Below are 19968 nucleotides of genomic sequence, written 5' to 3' on the forward strand. Positions count from 1 at the left end.
GAAATCCTGTCTCAAAAAAAAAAAAAAGAAAAGAAAAGAAAAGAGAAGAGAAGAGAAGAGAAGAGAAGAGAAGAGAAGAAGGAAGAAGGAAGGAAGGAAGGAAGGAAGGAGAGAAAGAAGAGAATGAAAGACAGGAAAGAAGGGAAAAGAAAAACACAGATAACTATAACTGTAATGATAATTTTAAAAGGCAGTTGAAAATTCTTACAGCCCAACATCACTCTGACCACATAGCAACAACCGGTTTTGAGTACATTTATTTCTTCTGGGAACACCGTCTTTTGTGGTGACATTTCAGCCGATGAGCTCTAATCAGTCCTCGGCTCATTTTCCTTAGCAAGGATAGAAGGTGTTTTCTTTCTTTCGGGCAGAATGAAGTCGGCGTGTCCTGGGGAGAGCCTGGGGAAGGTGTAGTTGATATACTTCTGAAACGCGGCCCTGGTCTCCTGCAGTTCCTCCTCCAGGAAATCTTTCCAGTTTGTCATGATTCCCAGTTGCTTGGCCACAGAGAGCAGCTCCCCCTGGGTATTGACAAGTTTGCCCATCATATTGTCAAGAGTGGCCTGGTGTGTTTTTTCCGCCTCTTGAAGCACTTCTTGTACTTCTTCTTGCTTCTGCCTCTGAGCCATGCCGTAGTAGATGGTCATCTCGTGCTCCTTTGCTTTGATCAGCTGGCCCAGGCTTGTCTTCTTGTCTTTAATGACGGTTACGCCAGTGGTTACAAATTCCTCCAGGACCTTGCTACAAGAGATCATACACATTTACCAGTTAGAGCGACTGGCCACTAGAAACACAGTGACTTGACCATGAATCACAGAAGAGTTACCCTGGTATGCCTGAGCTTTCAGACTATATTAGCTATCCATAATCGATTAAAATATAGTTCTCAGAGGCTGGGGCAAAACCGCTAATGTAATATCTAATGGCGTCACTGAGATTCTGAGTTCACTCTGTCCATTGTGCTTAAAAAATATTTTGTTTTTAATAGGCGGGTTAGAGTCCTAAACCCACAGAGTCATTTCCTCATATCAATTCAGCTGATTTCTATTTCTCTGAGACGGTATCGTTAATGTTTGGTTTCCGTTACTTTGAGCAGACTTGAACCAATTGTGTAACTCAAGCTGACCTCCAACTCCTTTTTACTTTTGAGATTATAATATAATGACATCACCTCTCCCTTCTCTTTCCACCACTCCTTGCTCTCTTTCAAGTTATGTCCTTTTCATTAATTGTTGTTACATGCATATGTGTATTTAAATATACATTTATATGTGTCCATTCCTAAGTAGAACCTGCTTGATACGTAGACTGTTACTTGTACGTGTGTTTCGGCTGACCACTTGGTACTGGGTAACCTCTCGCTGTACTCCTCCCTGGGGAGGACTCTCTCTCCTGTTCTCACCCTTCCTCGGTTGCCTGTAGTTCTCAGAGTGGAGGTGGCACTTCGTGGGTTTTCTCCTGTCTACTTTGAACTCCTATTGTTGCCCTTGTTTGACTCATGTTGGGCAGCTATGTTGGTAAGGCTTTCTGGATGTAGGTTCTGACATTAGAAACAAAATCTCCCAGGAAACTCTTTGATCCTAACCTCCAACTCTTGATCTCCCTAAGTGCTGGGTGCTGAGATTATAGGCCAAAGCCACCAAACCCTGGTTCTTCATCTTTAGGATAAAAGGAAGAAAACTTTACACTCACAGGCTAGCTTTATGTTTCATCTTGACTTAACATGAGCTATATCTAATTATAAATTATCTCTAAGTTTCTGATTACAGAACCAAAATCCCTTTTTACTTAAAATTAATGAGAAATCAAAAGTCATAATTTATATATAAGTTTTATCTATTGATGTTAACAGAATTAGTAACTAAAAGACAGACAATTAAAAAACACATTTATCAGCCAATACAAAATAACAATACATTAATTATATCTTAACACAAATACTTTTATGAAAAATATTTTCCCAAACAAAATATATTTGGTGAAAAGACTGGACTAGGTTTACATTCATTTGCAAAATTCTTTTATGTATGGCGTTAAACAAAGCTGTTTTTCATGTTATTTCAGCGTATTGTGACACCCTACATATTAAAAGTCATTAAAAATAACACTCATTAGAGAAAGAGAATAAAAAGAAATAACACCATCCCCTTGTCAAAGAATGAGTTTATTTCTGGATGTGTGTGTGTGTGTGTATATGTGTGTATGTGTATGTATGTGAACATATCAAGGATATAGTCCTTGTTATATGAAGTGTGTTTGGGGTGACAAAGAGCAGTAATTAAGAACTTGTGTGTTTTCTTCTGTATATTTCGGTAAAGTCAATATTTTAATGTATTCAGCTACTAGTTTACAAAGGAAAGATGAAGAACACACCCGCAACAGTACATGAGCCAGGCTGGAAACAATGATCCCTAAGTGTTTATGGACAGGTGTTTGTTGGTCCTTCTCAGTCTTTTAATACTGGAGGTACAAAATGAGAAACATAGTATTGAGAAGACTCACTGTTTACTGAGAAGGAGGATGGAATACGACTGAGAATAAGATACAGGCCTTTCCAGAAGTGTTGGCAACTCTCAATCCCTTAGGCTAACTGTTAGATACTTGAGCTACCATTTTTCTTAAATCAACCCCTCTCTCCCTCCTTCTCCCCGCCACCTTCGTCCCACTTCCTCTCTCCTACATTTGTGAATATCGGTGTTTGATATATCCCACAATAGAACCAAGAAAATGCTGGGCACTGTTCAGTTCTATGCCTTAGCCTCCTTTCTTTCTTTCTTTCTTTCTTTCTTTCTTTCTTTCTTTCTTTCTTTCTTTCTTTCTTTCTTTCTTTCTTTCTTTCTTTCTTTCTTTCTCTAGGTGGATTTTAGTGGCGTCGGACGCTAACTTGCCGATGTGCTCTCTGGAGTACCTTTTCTCTTCTTCGATAGCTTTCTGAGCAATCCTTCTCTCTTCTTCCCTGGCTTTCTTCACAGCCTCCATCTTCTCCTGGTGACACTCCATCATAATCCTCTGGATCCGATGGACCATACGCTGTTCTGCAGCTGTGTGCTCTCTGTTCAGCTCTTCCTTCATCTGTTGAATCATATTCACCTTGGTTTTGTCTTCTAGAGCCTTAAAGAAAGGGAATGGGAAGCTGGGCTTAGATCTTACAGGTTTGATGTCTTTAAATGAAGACTGAGAAGCAAGAACCATCATTTACTTGATATAACGGGTACCTGTTAAATAGGTGATTTAAAAGTAGTTGTGAATCAATCATACAGAATTTTAAAATTTAAGTAAAATATTCAAACTGTGTGTGTGTATGTCTGCGTGCATGTGCACACACACACACACACACACACACACACACATGAAAGATCACATTGATAGGGGGTGTGCAAAAAGGGAAATAGGTTAGAAAGGGTGGGGTTACAGTTTTCTGACTGTTTTTAATTTTTCTCTTCTTTTCAGTGCTAGTGACCAAACCTGGGGTCTCACAGATGCTAAGTTATCACCAGGCTATAGTTCCAACTAATGCTTTTATTGTCACAGTGTCAGTGTACATGGAAATATAGATATGATATTGGAAAGTGGCAGAAGTAAAAGCCCTGAAGGGAACCTGAGGCTCAGGCAAGCAACACACATTTACTGGAGCCTGTCTTCTAGTCCCCACTGCTGTTCCACATTCCATATCATTAGGGCAGCCACCCTTCCTCATTCATGAGGGAGACAAGAACTCCATTGTTGTTAGGTAGAAGGACCTATGGAATATTTTCAACCAAGAGAAAGGAAGCAGCAGCCAAACCATTATTTGTGAAGTCTCACAAAAGTACCTAAAGGAAAAACCTGTCACTATTTGGACGTGCCTACTAACTCTACAGGATGCCAGCGCTCTGCTGGGCAAAGACACTACAAACACAAATACTCTTGGATCTCTACTCTCAGAGGACTCACTGTACACTGGACGACATCAAGAATTGCATTAGCATCCAAGATTTGATATTTGTTCCTTGTAATTGCATAATGAGTGCTGTATCAGAAATATATTTAAGAAGAGCAGTTGTTGCGTTCTGAACTTTCAAAACCTTTAATAAGAGGTAAATCTTTGTCTCCTCCAGTCTTGTCAGAGAATATTAAGGAACTGAGTTACTTCATATGTCCTTTCATCATTGCCTAAGATGATAGAGTCCTTCAAGAAAATGTCACAATTTTGTAAGAAAACCTATCAGTCTAACCTTCTTCCCTCTCCTCTACCTTCCCTCTTCCCCCTCATTCGTTCCTTTTTAGAGCAGTGGAGCCTCATTTTCAAGTGAAATCTTACTCAGATATAAAGCATTAAAACCACCAAGGGGTCTCCTGGTTGAATTTTCTCAACCTCTTTTTGTGCAAATTCTGGAACTTGAGGGAGCAGCTTCTTGAATGTGTATCCAGGGTGTCCTCAGCTGAGGCTACACAGCAAGAGAACTCCAAATGGCAAGGAAACATGCAGTCACTTGCAGCTCCTTAAAAAAAAACTATCTCAATGATAAAAATTATTGATTAGAAGAAGTGTGCATATGGGTCAGTGATAGAGCAGTTTTACCCATAGCATAAGAGACACACTGAGTCTAATCCCCAGCACTGAAAAATTGTTAGAATCCAGGGTCCTCAAGGGAAAATGATTTTTCTTTTTTCAAAGATTTATTCATATATTTTATGTATCTGGGTTTTTGTCTGCATGAATGTCTGTGCATCAGAAGAGGGCATCAGATCCCGTGGGACTACAGTTATAGACAGTTGCAAGCCACAATGCGGATGCGAGGAATTGAACTGAGGGCTGCTAGAAGAACAGCTAGTACTCTTAACTTCTGAGCCATCTCTCTAGCCCAGGAGAAAAAGTTTTCAACTCCTCATTTTGGCTACTTTAAGAGTAGGGGGAAAATCGGGTGTAGTAACGCGTCCTGGCACCCAGGAGGCAAGAAGAGCATCATGAGTTTGAGGCCGGTCTATGTAGTGAGACCCTTTTCCAAAACACAGAATCTGGGGCTGGGGAGGTGACTGAGGAGAGTAACAGTGCTTGCTGAACAAGCATGGGGGCCTGAGTTTGAACCTCCAGCATCCAAGGAAGGAGCTGGAGCATGACGGATCGATCATTCTTGTAACCCCAGTATTGGGAGACACAGACAGGTCAACCCTGGACTGTCGCTGAGCCAGTCAACCTGCTCAAATCAGCTAGTTTCCAGTTCAGGGAGAAACCTTGTCTAAAGGCAATATGATAATAAAGAAAGACAACCCAGGTTCAGGAAGATGATAGCTTAGCTGACAAAGGAGTAAGCTACCAAGCTTGACAGGATGAGTTCAACCCCTGGGCCCACATAGTAGAAGGGAAAGAAATGACTCTAGCAAATTGTCCTCTAGTCTCTATGTCTACATACTAAACATGTGTGCACGTCTATCTTCACACACACAATGCACAACACACGCACACACACACCCCAAAATCAAAAGAGAAACAAACAACAGAAACAGAAAAGAGAAAGAAACACTAGACTCCAACTTTAAGAATCTTTACAGAATGGTTTCCAGTGGCAAATTTTGAAAACAGTTATAGAAAAAAAAAATGGTTGTTTAGAAATTTTACCTTGGTTTTCACTGCAGAAGGCTTTGTCACTTAAGAATCACATTTTCAATAGTAAAACATTTTGAAAGCTAATATTTATAAATGTCTTTAATGCTTAGCCTATTTCAGAAAAAAAGAGTACAATAAAATGTTCTAATATTTGTATCATGCTCTCGAGTTCTTGGCTTGTTTTCTCTATGGGCATGTTGATTTATAATTTCCTGTTTGTACTGAAGTTGGGCAGTAAGCTCACAGAGCCAACTCTGACCAGTAACCATGCCAAACACGGCTGGAGTGGGCTGCTAAGGCGAAGCAGGGATTATCCTGCTCCGTGACAGGAACTGTGGGGGCAGAGCTCCCTTTTCCTGTTGGTCCTAGGACAAAGGCAGTTCATTTAACCTTATCTGCACACACTTAGTATATTCGAGGTGCTCCTTGTGGAATCATGAATGTTTCGTTTGTAGGCCTGAAGTTTCCTAAGCTTCTTATCCATCATGTTATTGGGATCTCTGCCACTTTCCTGCTCTGCCTATGTATCTAGTCCTCCTGCCTATCCCTTGGAGACAGTTCCGTACAAATGTGAAGACGGTTCTGGACTCTGGTCCTCTGAACAGGTTTTGTGACAGAGATATTGAATTCAGCAGTGAATCCGTCTGTTTGCAATGTTGACCAGTTTGTAAGTTACAAAGTTCCTCCCAGCCAGCCTCAGTGTCTAACCACAGAGGAGCAGATACGGGAATGTGGTGTGTACACACAATGGATTCTGTTGTTGTTGTCAGGGAAACTGACACAACTAGAGATAATTATGAATTAACTTGGTCTCAGACAGGAATATCATGCTTCCATCGTGTGTGGTTCCTGGATGCTATGTTGCTACATAAAATTTTGTATGTAGATATGATAGGAAAGTAAAAGAAAACTGTCCAGAGAAACAAAGAAAACTATTGGGAGGCATGAAAATGAGAAGAGAGGGTGTGGAGGTAATACTTACAGATACAGTGTATACGTGTGTATGCTGAAGTGTCAGTATGTAGCACATTGTTGTGCACAATGAATACATAAGAGTGAAAATTTAAAAAAAAACAAAAAACAGTTCCTCTTATCTCCTGACCACTAGTCCTACTGGAATACTTCAGAGACAGTTAAGATGTCCCTCTTTACATAGGTAGACAGGAAATACATGTAGATGTATGCTTGCTCCTGATTGGACCTGGTGGTAAATATGTATCCTTGTGGGCTGCCTTTCAAAGCCTCTGCAAAATGTGACTTGTCAGAATTTCCTAAGAACCCAGGAATGGACTTGGCCAGAGACTATCATCCTGGTCAGTACTTAATTAAAGCTTGCTTCAAATTTGGCTCAAAAACAAAACAAAACAAAACAAAAAACAAATTTAAGAAAAATTATGAAACCAAATGCCCAGAAGGAAGAGGACAGGTTGATCTATTGATTTAATCGTTTAAGTCCCTGCTATGTTTGTCAAGGCACAGTACTGGACAGGGCTAGCAGAGTGACAGGACAGACTGCCCCTGTGGAGGTTGTGGTCATGTCAGTGAACCAGACATTAAACAACCAATCATACACCCAGTTATTTAGTTCCAACAGTGACACGTGCTGTGAAAGGGCTATTACAGAGCTCATATCTGAGGTTCCCTCCAAACTTTTATGAAACACTCATCTGAACTTTATTAATGACTATTCCACCCATTCTTCCCTTGTCAACTAACAGAAGCACTTTCTCTTTACAACTGCAATGCTTTTTAAAAAAGATAATGGACAAGTCCTTATAGAGAGAACCTTTAAGTCTTTTTGATGTTGTTCTTCCAGAACCCGAATTTCAAATTTGTGTCTGGCTTCTGCGTCTTCAACTGCTTGATCCACGGCTTGTTTTTGGAGCAGTTCAGCCTTAGAAACAAAAGGTTCATGTGTCTATTAATATTTTAAGGTAAGCAGAGAGGGAGAAGCTGGGTCACTATTGAAGGAGTTGCTAAGTTAAGTGCTCTTGCTTAATGGAAGTTAGGACCCACCACAGAGTCCCTAATGGCAATGTTTCTACCCCACTTTCCATAGTAGCTGCCTTAGTCTGATGCATATAATACCCTGAGACCTGGCCTTCCTTTGCTGCTTTAGGAATTATTAAAGGCAAGGAAACTATAATGTATATGCATATGCATATACATGCAGCTGAGTAGGTTAGTCTAGAAACCATAGAGAAGGGAACAGACACATAAAGCTGAAAGGAGCTAAGCAGAGAGCATGAACACTCCTGAGTTCTCATCAGGCATTGGGAAAAGAATTTAGAGCCGGACAGTGGTGGTGTATGTTTTTGATCTCAGCACTTGGGAGGCAGAGGCAGGTGGATTTCTGAGTTTGAGGCCAGCCTCAAAAACAAAAAGAAAGAAAGAAAGAAAGAAAGAAAGAAAGAAAGAAAGAAAGAAAGAAAGAAAGAAAGAAAGAAAGAGAGAGAGAGAGAAGGAAAAAAAGAAAGAAAAGAATTTAGATTAGACTATTTAAAGAAAATACGCATGCCCAGGGTCAGCTTATATTCAAACAGTATACGATTCATAAAATATGTTGGGATATTTAAGTAACTGATGGCTTTCACCATCGGATTTTTATTACTTCTAGATTCTATAGGAATCACCATGGTGACTAGAAGCCCCAAGGACTTTAAAGACAGTAAATAAGAAGAGTCAGAGAAGATAAGGCATTTGGGGAAATGGGCATTTAGTTCAGAAGTTTTTATTACATAGTGCACATATTAATAGTCCCGAATAAATGTAAAAGCCCATAATAAACAATTTACAACAAAGATTCCCTCTTTAAGTTTCAGTCGAATGAGAACAAAGTGGCCAGAGCCATCCAGGCAGAGAGAAACTTAGAAGGAAGAAGGTTCTTGACGGGACCCTCTTCTTCCTACGCCTCACCTAGTGTCAAGTACGTTCCCCGATTGAACCCTCTCAGCAGTGCTTTGAGAAGGGAGTTATTACTACCCCTCCTACAGATGAAGAAGCCCAGAATCCAGAGGGCAAAGAACATGCCCAAGACTCCAGTTTGTCCGGACGCTGTGGTCTATCTCTTGCCTGCCCTTCTGAATTTACAGGTTTAGATAAAGGCAGCATGGGAAAACATGGCTTGGGTTTATCTCTGAGCCCCTTTACCTTTTCCCACACTTTGGCTTCTGCTTTTTTGATTTGTTCCTTGAACACAGTCTCTCGAAACTCTTCTTCTTTGTTCAGAATACTTGCCCCAATATCTGTGTATTTGAAGAGAAATGATTACAGGCCCCTGTACACTGCTCTCTGCCTTGCCTTTCTATCACTGGTGAAATCGTTTATGCCAGCTGTCTACAAGACACATCTTTTTAGGTGATGTCAATCATTTAGATTATTTTTGGCACTAAGCACTGGACCCAGCATGCTAACCATGCACCTTTCCTCTCAGCTATACCGTCACCACTCCCACTACCACCCGGCCTGCAATCTTTTCTTTAAAGATACTCATCAGAAATGGAAGCCTTCCACTAGCTGATTAAGATGGAACTCACCCCATAGGCCTGAATAGAGTCTGTTAGCTTTCATTATACCCAGTCCAAACAGCAGGCGATGAAAGGTCAGTGCCCTGCAAACTGTGGCACACTCAAAGCAGAACGCAGATTCACAAAGCTTTGGAGCCTTACTCACCGCCTCTCTCCCTGCTCTGTCAGGGTGCTTTCTTTAATACATGATGTATATGCCTTTCATTAGTATGATGATCTTTTTGACTCCGTCAGCTGTGGAGTGCACTAAAGTTTCTAGTTTATTATTTCTCTGTCAGGGATCTAATTTGACTTCCATATTATAACACCCCAAATTACCATCTTCACTCAAAGAGTGACTCTAGGGAAGGTAGGGAGACGCCCAAAATCAGATAGGTGGGGACAATTCTGAACCAGGAGCTAAGAACTGAACCTTTCAGCCTGGTCTCAGGGTTGGCTCATGATCTCACCTGAGATAGCCTTAAAATCGTTATAGGACCTAGTCTGAGAATTCTTACAGTAAGGTGCTGTAGACATGTGTGCTTGCTCAACATATCCTGCTGTGGTAACAGGCCTTGCTTCTCTTAACTCCCTCACTTGACTATCATGCATCATCTTCCTCCCTCCCTCCCTCCCTCCCTCCCTCCCTCCCTCCCTCCCTCCCTCCTTCCCTCCCTTTCTCTCTCCCTCCTTCCCTCCCTTTCTCTCTCCCTCCCTCAATTTCTCTCTCCCTCCCTCCCTTCCTTCTATAAACTAGTCTGGAAACGGACACATACTCAAGCTACACTCTTCCCTAATTTTTTGCACAGAGGACATAAAGAGAAACTAGCTTCTTTCCTTCTGGGATTTATAAATCGGGGTTAAGAGATGTTAAAACCATTTGTATTCATATCTTTTCTAAATGCTAGAGGAAGCCTGATGGCAGTAACAGCCCAGACAATTGACTGAGTGTGCACATGGTAGACTGAAATCTTGATGACAGATTCCACCTTGAGTTCTTGTTAAGAGGATCAAGAAATTCCATCACAACTTTATGTGTTTTGTTCTAAGTTGCTTCCATCATCTACAGCTGAAAGATATATTTTGTGGAATTAAATGCTACCACTAGATCACTAATGAGTATTTTAAAGTTTATTATTATTATTATTGTTAAAGGATTTATTTGTATTGTTTTAAATTGTGTGTAGGTGTGTCTGTATGTATAATCAGGCTCCCTCAGGAGCAAGAGATTCCCTGGAGCTATAGCAACAGTTGATGTGGGTGCTGGAAACTGAAGGTGGGTCTTCTGTAAGAGCAGCAAGTGCTCTTAACTACTGGAATCTCTCCAGTGCCCCCTGCCACATTAGTGAGTCTTTAAACATAAGCAGTAAACACTGTTATAGAGATGGATGCAGATTATGTTATAAAATCTCAACCCTGTGTACATCCATTACATTCATAAAAATGCAATGCAAAGCAGGGTGCTGTTATCCTTTTAAATGTTTAAATATCATCCTATCTGTTGTTCTCAGCCTTAACTGCAGAAGTTATCTATAGAACACACACACACAAAACCATGCTGAAAAAGGAGACACTATTAGTAAAACAGCTGCGATGAGTCTAAAAACCACTTTGCAGATGAATATGTGTCAAAGACCACATATTATATGCCTTTGTTCCATACCATTGGTTCCATGGTGATAACATTATGAAGACCGTGAAATCAGTGAACGGCTGCCAGAATTTTGAAAAGTACCGCTGATTATTAATGGATAGAGTGAAGAAGTTTCTTTGTGGTGATTGTTACATAAATAATCATGCAGTACATTTTTTAAAAACTGCACTTCTAAGGGGAAAGAGATTCGTAAGTTATGTACCAGACTGGAGAGCATCGTTCTTATTATGCAAACCCCCTGGTTTTGACAGTGTACCAAGATTATTGGTTTGAAAAGTTGAGGTTCATGGGAACTCTGTGATCCCTTTTTGAAAGCTGTGAATCAAACTATTCCAAAACAAAGAGTGTTTTAAAGGTGTAAGAAAAAAATGTACATGATAGAACCTGCCCCTGAAGGTTTTTAACAGCAACTAGAGAATCCTCTTGTATAGATATTTCAATGAGCTCTTATTTATAAAGAAGGAGACTTTTCACTCTTCTGACTTATAATAATTTAATGACAAATACAGGCAAGCAAATATAAAATGCTGACTTCTACATACATTTATCTGTCCATATGTGCTATAAAGTGTAAGGGATCATTAAAGTATACCAAAGAACATGGATAGCATTGTCTTGGGTCTAAAAATTACTTTAGAAATTACAGTTAATAATCCATATCAAGAATTTGCCGAAAGTTCAAGTCAATTGGAACTGATGTCTTAGAGAATGATTATAATTCTATTTCCATTGTCTTTTAGTTCAGATTTGTAACTTCTCATTTAGTAAATTAGGCGTGAAACCAAGTAACCATGAGCTTACCACGTATATAGGAAAGAAAACAGGAAAAATATTTAAAGACTCCTTTTAAAATCTACATAAAATCTAGGATTAGATTGAAATTTTCTCGGTATAAATGAGAAATAGAAATATGAATTTTAATTCATTTGCTTATATACTATATATGTGTGTGTAAATATTCCTGTTTTATTTGTATGTATCTGCTTTTGTCACTAGCTACAAAGTAACGGCTAAGTTTCTCCCACTCACTTATTGGGGTATTTAGATATTTTCTCTTATACATATGGGACATCCCCAAGAATAGGCAAAGTTGAAAAGAACACACATTTACTATGATGTCACAGGTGTTGAATAGGTAAGATATTACATTAAAGCTCCAAAACAGTTTGAAAGATACATAGTAATGTTCTTATTTACAACAAGAAACAGTGAGAGGTTGAAAACTCTATCCCATTCACAAAACTGTTAAGTTAAATTCCAACTTGTTACCATTTCATCATGGAATTCCTACAGAGACCAGCAACTTCAAACAGGGCAAACCTGAGAAGTGTGGCACCCAATGCTATTCTACCTTAGAACAAAGAAAAAGAATAAGATCACTGCTGAGCGTGGTGGCACACACACCTTAACGCCAGCACTCAAGAGACAGAGGCGGGCGAATCTCTCTGAGCTAGATGCTGGCCTGGTCCACAAAGTGTGTTCCAGGATAGCCAGACCTATGTAGAGAAACCCTGTCTCAAAGAATTCCATTACCACTGCCACCACCCTGCCAAAGAGTAAATCACTTACCCAAGATATCTTTGTGAGTATAGAAGCGTGTCTTAAATGGCTTGTAGTCATAGATCCGTTTGAAGGTTTCCCCGAAAGGGGCTGGTGGAATTATTTTATTGCAAACGGCACAGCAAACAAAATCTGTGTAATTTGGATTTCTGATCATAGTTAAATTTCTGATTGCTTTTACTACTTCAAGTTAAAACAATATCAGCATCAGAAAAAAAAAATGGTGGCTTCAAGAGACGCTAGAAATCTAAGAAAGCTGGAGGGCGGTCCAGGGTTTCAAGACTCTACTAGAGCCTGGCAAAGACTAAATAAGTCATCATGATTTGGCAGTGGCTGTATGTCTAAAGAATGGTGCTACCAGCCTCTGCCTTTCAAGGTTGAGCACTGGGTTGGGAAGACATAAGTAGTTTCTCCCTCCCAGTGTCTAGCATTAAGTTGTCAACTTACTTAACAACTGTTGCTAGGTAAGACAAGCTTTGCTCATAAAAGCAACCTGAAATAATGTCAAGTGAGAGCAGAAATAGCTGCTGTTCATTTCCCTGAGTTTCCTCTTTCTGCTGTAAGTGAACACGGTCTTCATGACTTATCTACAACACAATCTATCCAATTGAATTTTGGGAAGCCAGAGTCCAAAATGATTTTAGGGCTAAAATCAAGCTACCAGGAGGGGCTGTTTACTTGTAGACCTGCAGCAGTTCTCAACCTGTTGGTTGTTGTTGGGCAGTGGGTGTAGGGGAATAAAGGGAGTGGGAGAAAACCCATGTCCTACCAGAGTTCCGGTGCTCTGGGCAGTTGCACTCAGGAGGACTGCTGCACACTTCTGCCGCATGCTTTCTACACGGCCCCAGGTCGGTGTCTGGCTGTGGGAAGCCACGGACACCAGCCCACTGGGGGGTGGACAAGAGGCAGTCTGAGGACTATGGGCCTCGGGGAGGCCAGAGACAACAGGTTCTCAATCTCGGGCATCCCAGATGCAGCTGGACACCGCAGAAGAGCTGAGAACAAAGTGGGGGCCCTGTGGGTGGATCAGCCAGCCTCAGGGCCAAAGAGAGGAGAGGGTAGGGGGTGCTTGGTGGTTCCCACGTGGGCGAGAGTCCTTGGTTCAGTCCATGGCTGGAGCGCAGAAAGGCCTTCTGACAGGAGGTTAGACTCTGTTCTTTAGGGGAAAGCCTAACCTATCGTTCAAGCATGGAGGGCCTTGATGAGCAGAGACAGTCTATGGTTTTAGATTTATTGTAGAAAGGCAAAGAGAAAGAGAGAAGATAAAAGAGAGGGGCCAGCCACAGCCAGATGGAGAGAGGCGGGAGGGAGAGAGAGAAGGAGGGCTAGAGATGAGAGTAAGAAAGGTGAGAGCTTAAGCGTGCAAGGAGGGGTCAAGCAGTTATAGCCCCTTTTATAGTGAGCTAGGCTATCTTGTAGTTGCAGGTAACTGTGGGGAGGAGCATACCTGGCTATAGTCAGAAAACTGGGGGTGGGGTGGGGTGGGGTGGGGGGAGTCTAGCAGGAATGCCAGGAGCTTGGGGCTTTGTCTGTGTGACTGATAGTCATAGAATTATGGAGTTGGGGGCTCTGTCATGGCAGGCACCTTGTCTCTGTGAACGTGGCTCACTGTTCCGTCCCTTGTAGAGTTTTCTCCTGGGTCTCCGGAGCAAGCCTCACACAACCAAAACGAGCTGCCTTTCACAGTCCCACAGGTTGTGACCCCTTTGGCAAACCTCTGTAACTATTTACATTACAATTCATAACAGGAACAAAATTACGGTTTTGAATTCGCAGTGAAAATAATTTTATGGTTGGGGGTCAACACAACATGAGGAATTGTATTAAAGCGTCACAGCACTGGGAAAGTTGAGAAGCAGTGTTGTAGAGGCTTTTGGGGGAGAATATTTCTTATCTTTTCCAGCTTCAAACAGCCATACGTCTTCCTAAGATTCATGTGCCTGCTTCTGTGGAGGAATCTCTCCCTCGGATCCTCTGTGAACCTCTGTGTCTATACCAGGCATCTCCACATGAGCCAGGCTTATCCCGTCATCTCAAATCCTACATGTGATCAGAGACACCAGGTCTTTCTCATCGTATGTTTACAGGGGTCAGTTGTCAGGATCTGGCTGTCGATGGGAAGGAACATTCAGTTGGCCACATCTTAAGTGTGTGTACTGGCTAGTTTTGTGTCAACTTGACACAGCTGGGGTTATCACAGAGAAAGGAGTTTCAGTTGAGGAAATGCCTCCATGAGATCCAACTCTAAGGCATTTTCTCAATTAGTGATCAAGGGGTAAAGGCCCCTTGTGGGTGGGACCATCTCTGGGCTGGTAGTCTTGGGTTCTATAAGAGAGCAGGCTGAGCAAGCCAGGGGAGGCAAGCCAGTAAAGAACATCTCTCCATGGCCTCTGCATCAGCTCCTGCTCCCTGACCTGCTTGAGTTCCAGTCCTGACTTCCTTTGGTGATGAACAGCAGCATGGAAGTGTAAGCCGAATAAACCCTTTCCTCCCCAACTTGCTTCTTGGTCATGATGTTTGTGCAGGAATAGAAACCCTGACTAAGACAGATGTTTGTGCAGGAATAGAAACCCTGACTAAGACAGTGTGCTTTTGTTAAATAGTTAAAATTTTAATCCATGGACAGTGGAGGTAGTCTCTGAATAATTTTCAGGTGATTATGCATGTGCTTTGGTGGCACAGCAGTAAAACTGGGAAATGTAGTGGTATTCTAATGGAAAAATTACGGCCACTAAGTCAGTATTCACAATCACAAAGCAACTTGGCCACATTTCTATTGCTGGAATAAAATGCTATGAAGAATGACAGGACACATTCAATTGGCTTACAGTTTCTGAGGGTTAAGAGTCTATGATGGTGGAGTAGAGGCATGGTGGCAGAGCAGCTGGAGAACTCACATCTTAAGCTGCAAGCAGAGGCAGAGATTGGACACTTTTGAGGATTTTGTTTGCTTGTGACAGAGTACCTCACCATAGCTTACCTAGAAATTGATTTGTAGGACACACAGATCTTAAATTTGCAACAGTCCTCTTACCCTGTAATTATAGGCACATGCTACCACACCAGCGTATCATGGTATGATGGTTTGTATATCCTTGTCCCAGGGTGCGGCACCATTAGGAGGTGTGGCTGTGTTGCAGTAGGTGTGTCACTATGGGCATGAGCTTTAAGACCCTTGTCCTAGCTACCTTGGGAACCAGTCTTCTCCTAGAGGCCTTTAAATCAAGTTGTAGAAGGGTCAGCCCCTCTTGCACCATGCCTGGCTAGATGCTGCCATGTTCCCACCTTGATGATAATGGACATAACCTCTGAACCTGTAAGCCAGACCCAAATAATATTGTCTGTATAAAAGTTGCCTTGGTTGCTTCTAGATTCCCCACTCAACCCCACTCCAATATATCTGATGTTCCCCTTGGGGGAAAAAAAAAAGAGTTGCCTTGGTCATGGTGTCTGTTCACAGCAGTAAAACCCAAACTCAGACAATGGGTTTTAAACATCATAAGTAATTTGCTCCTATCATTTTAGAGAGAAATTGCTCTAGAAATTCTGCCTGTTATAAACATTTGTTCTGCTGATTATATGAAGTTATTGAAATTGTTTTCAGCCGAGCGTGGTGGTGCATGCCTTTAATCCCAGCACTCAGGAGGCAGAGGCAGGAGGATTTCTGAGTTCAAGGCCAGCCTGGTCTACAGAGTGAGTTCCAGGACAGCCAGGACTACACAGAGAAACCCTGTCTTGAAAAAAAGAGAGAGAGAAAGAAAGAAAAGAAATTATTTTCATTTGTTTGACTGTGTCACATAGTGTCTCTAGTAGGGTTGGTTTTATTAAGGACCCAAAACTTCATTGAGATGAATTTCAACAAGAAAACTCCTAGAGGTCTCTGTGTCTTCCAAAAGTTAACCTAGAATTCCTTAATTAACCATGGGTTCTATTGACTATTATGGCCTAATACCTGTCTGAAGACTTTAAATAAGTATATCAACTGGTGTCAGAAAAAAAATGGTGGGAAAAAATGATTAATTAGATTTGGGAGACTGGTTAAAAAAGAAATGAATTCTATCCAAAAGCAGATCAGGTAGATATCTGCTCTATCAACATGGTTAAAGATCTAGATACAGAAAGAAGTCAGCTCCGTCAACATGACTGCCCTATGTACTCCTGAATCCTTTTCCAGAAGTGCGATTATGAAACTTCTGGTGTATCTGAAGACAGTGACAGTGACAGTGTACTCATATACATAAAATGAATAAATCTTTTTTTTTAATCTTAAAAAAAGGAAACTGCTCTTTGTTATAAAACTTTTCAGGTTTTCTTTTTCAACTCCATATCACAAAAACTTCTTTGGTTTCCAGCAAACTTCAAGAATTGATCACAATGAAGATAATATATAAAGCTAATAAACAATTGTTTCCCCTACCAGAGCTGGTGAGGTTATGGATCTTAGAGGTGACTCTACTACAGTCACTTTACTAAATCGATATAATTACTAACAGCACTGAAAATACTTATCCTTCTACTCACAGGTAAGTGTAGCTGTCATTCCTCATCAAAGAAGCTTGCAGTAGCCAGAGACCATTACAGAAATCTGTAAATTTAGATTTACAAATGTAGAGAAGAATGGATTATGGCAGGAGCCTACCCCCAATGGTTACATCTACAGCACAACCCTTGCACCTAGAGGAACACCTGCTGAGGGAACATCAAGAAAGAGGGGGCAGAAAGATTATAAAAGCCACAGGTCCAGGAAATGTGTGAGATTATGTCTCCTAGAAACGACAGGAAAGCTTCACCCATGATATTTTAACAATATGGCTGCCTGAACGAGACCTGAACAGTGGTAACATCAATAGGCATGGTATTGTGGAAGGGGTCAAAGTTCATGGAGCCCCACCCTAGGCACAGACCTACAACCGAGAATGGGTAAAATCTTAAATAAAACTAAAGGGGGGAAAAGAAATCCACTTAGACTAGAGTGTGACAGATGCCTTTAACATCAGCTCATGGGAGACAGAGGGCAGTCAGTGAATCTCTGAGAATTTCAGATCAATCAGGCAACCAAGGCTATACAGTATGACCTGTCTTTTTAAAAATGGAAATAAATTCTTTCCAAAAAGTATATTTCGTTTATTAGGGGTGTGTATATGTGGCACAGTATACATGTAGAAGTTAAATGACAACTTGTAGGAGTCCATTCTAGTCAGTCATGTGGGTCCTAGGAATTGAACTCAGGTAGTCAGATTTGGAGGCAGGCCCCCTTTAGCAACTGATCCATTTTGCTACCCAAACTTGAAGCAATCCCACCAAAATTAGGGACAAGACACAGGTGCCCATTCTCTCTGTACTTATTCAATATAGTATTCAAAGTTCTAAATAGAGCAATTAGGCAACAAAAGGAGGTCAAAGAGACACAAATCAGAAAGAAGTCAAGATATCACTATTTACAGATGATATGATAGTATACTTAAGTGACCCCAAAAATTCTACCAGAGAACTACTAAAACTGATAAACAACTTCAGCAAAGTGGCTGAAGTTGATATAAAATTAACTTAAATCAGTAACCTTTCTCTACACAAAGGATAAATGGGCTGCTAAAGAAATTAGGGAAACAACACCCTTCACAATGGTCACAAATCATATAAAATATCTTGGTGTGACTCTAACCAAGCAAGTTAAAGATCCGTATGACAAGAACTTCAAGACTCTGAAGAAAGAAATCAAGGGAAACCTCAGAAGATTGAAAGATCTTCCATGCCCATGGATCAGTATGGTTAACATAGTAATAATGGCCATCTTACCAAAAACAATTTACAGATTCAATGCCATCCCCATCAAAATTCTAACTCAATTCTTCACAGAGATAGAGCAGTTATCAACTTCATCTGGAATAACAAAAAACCCAGGAGAGCAAAAACAACTCTTAACAATAAGAGAAGTTCTGGGGGAATCACCATCCCTGACCTCAAGCTGTACTATAGAGCAATTGTGATGAAAATTGCATGGTACTGGTACATCGACAGACAGGTAGATCAATGGAATAGAATTGAAGACCCAGAAATAAACCCACACTCCTATGGTCACTTGATCTTTGACAAAGAAGCCAAAACCCATACAGTGGAAAAAAAAAAAGCATTTTCAATAAATGGTGCTGGTCTAACTGGAGGTCAGCATGCAGAAGAATGCAAGTTGATCCATTCTTATCTTCTTGTACAAAGCTCAAGTCCAAGTGAATCAAGGACCTCCACATAAAACCAGGTACACTGAATCTAATAAAAGAGAAAGTGGGGAAACACCTTGAACATATCAGCACAGGGTAAAGTTTCCTGAACAGAACACCAATGGCTCAGGCTCTAAGATCAACAGTTGACAAATGGGACCTCATGAAACAGAAAAGATTCTGTAAGGCAAAGGACATTGTTAATGTCCTACAGACTGGGAAAAGATTTACCAATCTTACATCTGATAGGGGACTAATATCCAAATATCCAAAGAACCCAAGAAGTTAGACTCCAAAAAACCAAATAACCCAATTAAAAAATGGAGCTAAACAAAGAATTCTCAACTGAGGAATCTTGAATGGCTAAGAAGCATCTAAAAAAATGCTCAACATTCTTAGTCATCAGGGAAATGTAAATCAAAATGACCCTGAGATTCTACCTCATACCAGTCAGAATGGCTAAGATCAAAAACTCAGGTGACAGCAGATGCTGGTGAGGATGTGGAGAAAGAGGAACACTCCTCCATTGCTGGTGGGATTGCAAGTTGGCACAACTACTCTGGAAATCAGTCTGGTGGTTCCTCAGAAAAATGGATATAGTACTACCTGAGGACTCAGCTATACCACCCCGGGCATATACCCAAAGATGCTCCAACATGTAATAAGGACACATGCTCCACTATGTTCATAGCAGCCTTATTTATAATAGCCAGAAGCTGGAAAGAACCCAGATGTCCCTCGATGGAAGAATGGATACAGAACTTGTGGTACATTTACACAATGGAATGCTACTAAGCTATTAAAAACTACAACTTCACAAATTTTGCAAGCACATGGATGGAACTAGAAAATATCATCCTGAGTGAGGTAACCCAGACCCCAAAGGACATACATGGTATGTAGTCACTGATAAGTGGATATTAACCCGAAATCTCAGAATACCCAACTCACAGACCATATGAAGCTTAACAAGAAAGAAGGCCAAAGTGTAGATGCTTCAATCCCACTTAGACAGGAAAAACAAAATAATCACAGGAGTCAGAGGGAGGACTGCCTTATCTGGCATCAGTGGGAGGGGAGGCACTTGGTCCTGTGGAGGTTTGTTCCCTAGTGAAGGGGGATGCTAGAGGGGTGAGGTTGGAGTAGGTGGGTGGGAGAGCACCCTCTTAGAGGCAAAGCGGAGGGTGATTGATGTGCGGGTTTGCAGAGGGAAGACTGGGAAAGGGGACAACATTGAAATGTAAATAAATTAATAAAGAATGGAAAGTTTTATTTTGACTGTTTGATCATGTAACCAATCATAGTGGGGACAGCATGGAGTGAAAAAACTGTTCCTGAATTCTATCTAAAATCGAATGATGTTGCAGGTATGCTATTTGTAGATATGGAATGCCGGCTGTAAATGATGAAATGCAGAAAAATAAGAAACATAAATGAGACGAGAAC

The 19968-nt window shown here is 41.0% G+C and overlaps 1 protein-coding gene across 1 annotated transcript; it reads right to left on the reverse strand.

Annotated features, from left to right (window-relative positions):
* Window positions 1-240: 240 nt before the first annotated feature.
* Gm136 (predicted gene 136) lies at window positions 241-12712 on the reverse strand. Its single transcript, NM_001033255.2, has 5 exons — window positions 12317-12712; window positions 8738-8832; window positions 7374-7481; window positions 2909-3111; window positions 241-741 (listed from the first exon to the last, which is right to left on the reverse strand). Exons 1-5 carry the CDS (start codon window positions 12462-12464, stop codon window positions 309-311), a joined length of 987 nt encoding a protein of 328 aa, NP_001028427.1. The 5' UTR covers window positions 12465-12712; the 3' UTR covers window positions 241-308.
* Window positions 12713-19968: the final 7256 nt, after the last annotated feature.

This window comes from Mus musculus, chromosome 4 (genome assembly GCF_000001635.26).
Source record: "Mus musculus strain C57BL/6J chromosome 4, GRCm38.p6 C57BL/6J".
Taxonomy (NCBI): Eukaryota; Metazoa; Chordata; class Mammalia; order Rodentia; family Muridae; genus Mus; species Mus musculus.

What these genes read in the sequence shown, in the direction of transcription:
- Gm136 (NM_001033255.2), bottom strand. Translation starts at nt 12,464, where the DNA reads ATGATCAGAAATCCAAATTACACAGATTTTGTTTGCTGTGCCGTTTGC. An exon ending in TACTCACAAAGATATCTTGG is followed by an intron (nt 8,833 to 12,316) that starts GTAAGTGATTTA and finishes TCAAATACACAG; the next exon opens with ATATTGGGGCAAGTATTCTG. An exon ending in GCTATCGAAGAAGAGAAAAG is followed by an intron (nt 742 to 2,908) that starts GTACTCCAGAGA and finishes GATCTCTTGTAG; the next exon opens with CAAGGTCCTGGAGGAATTTG.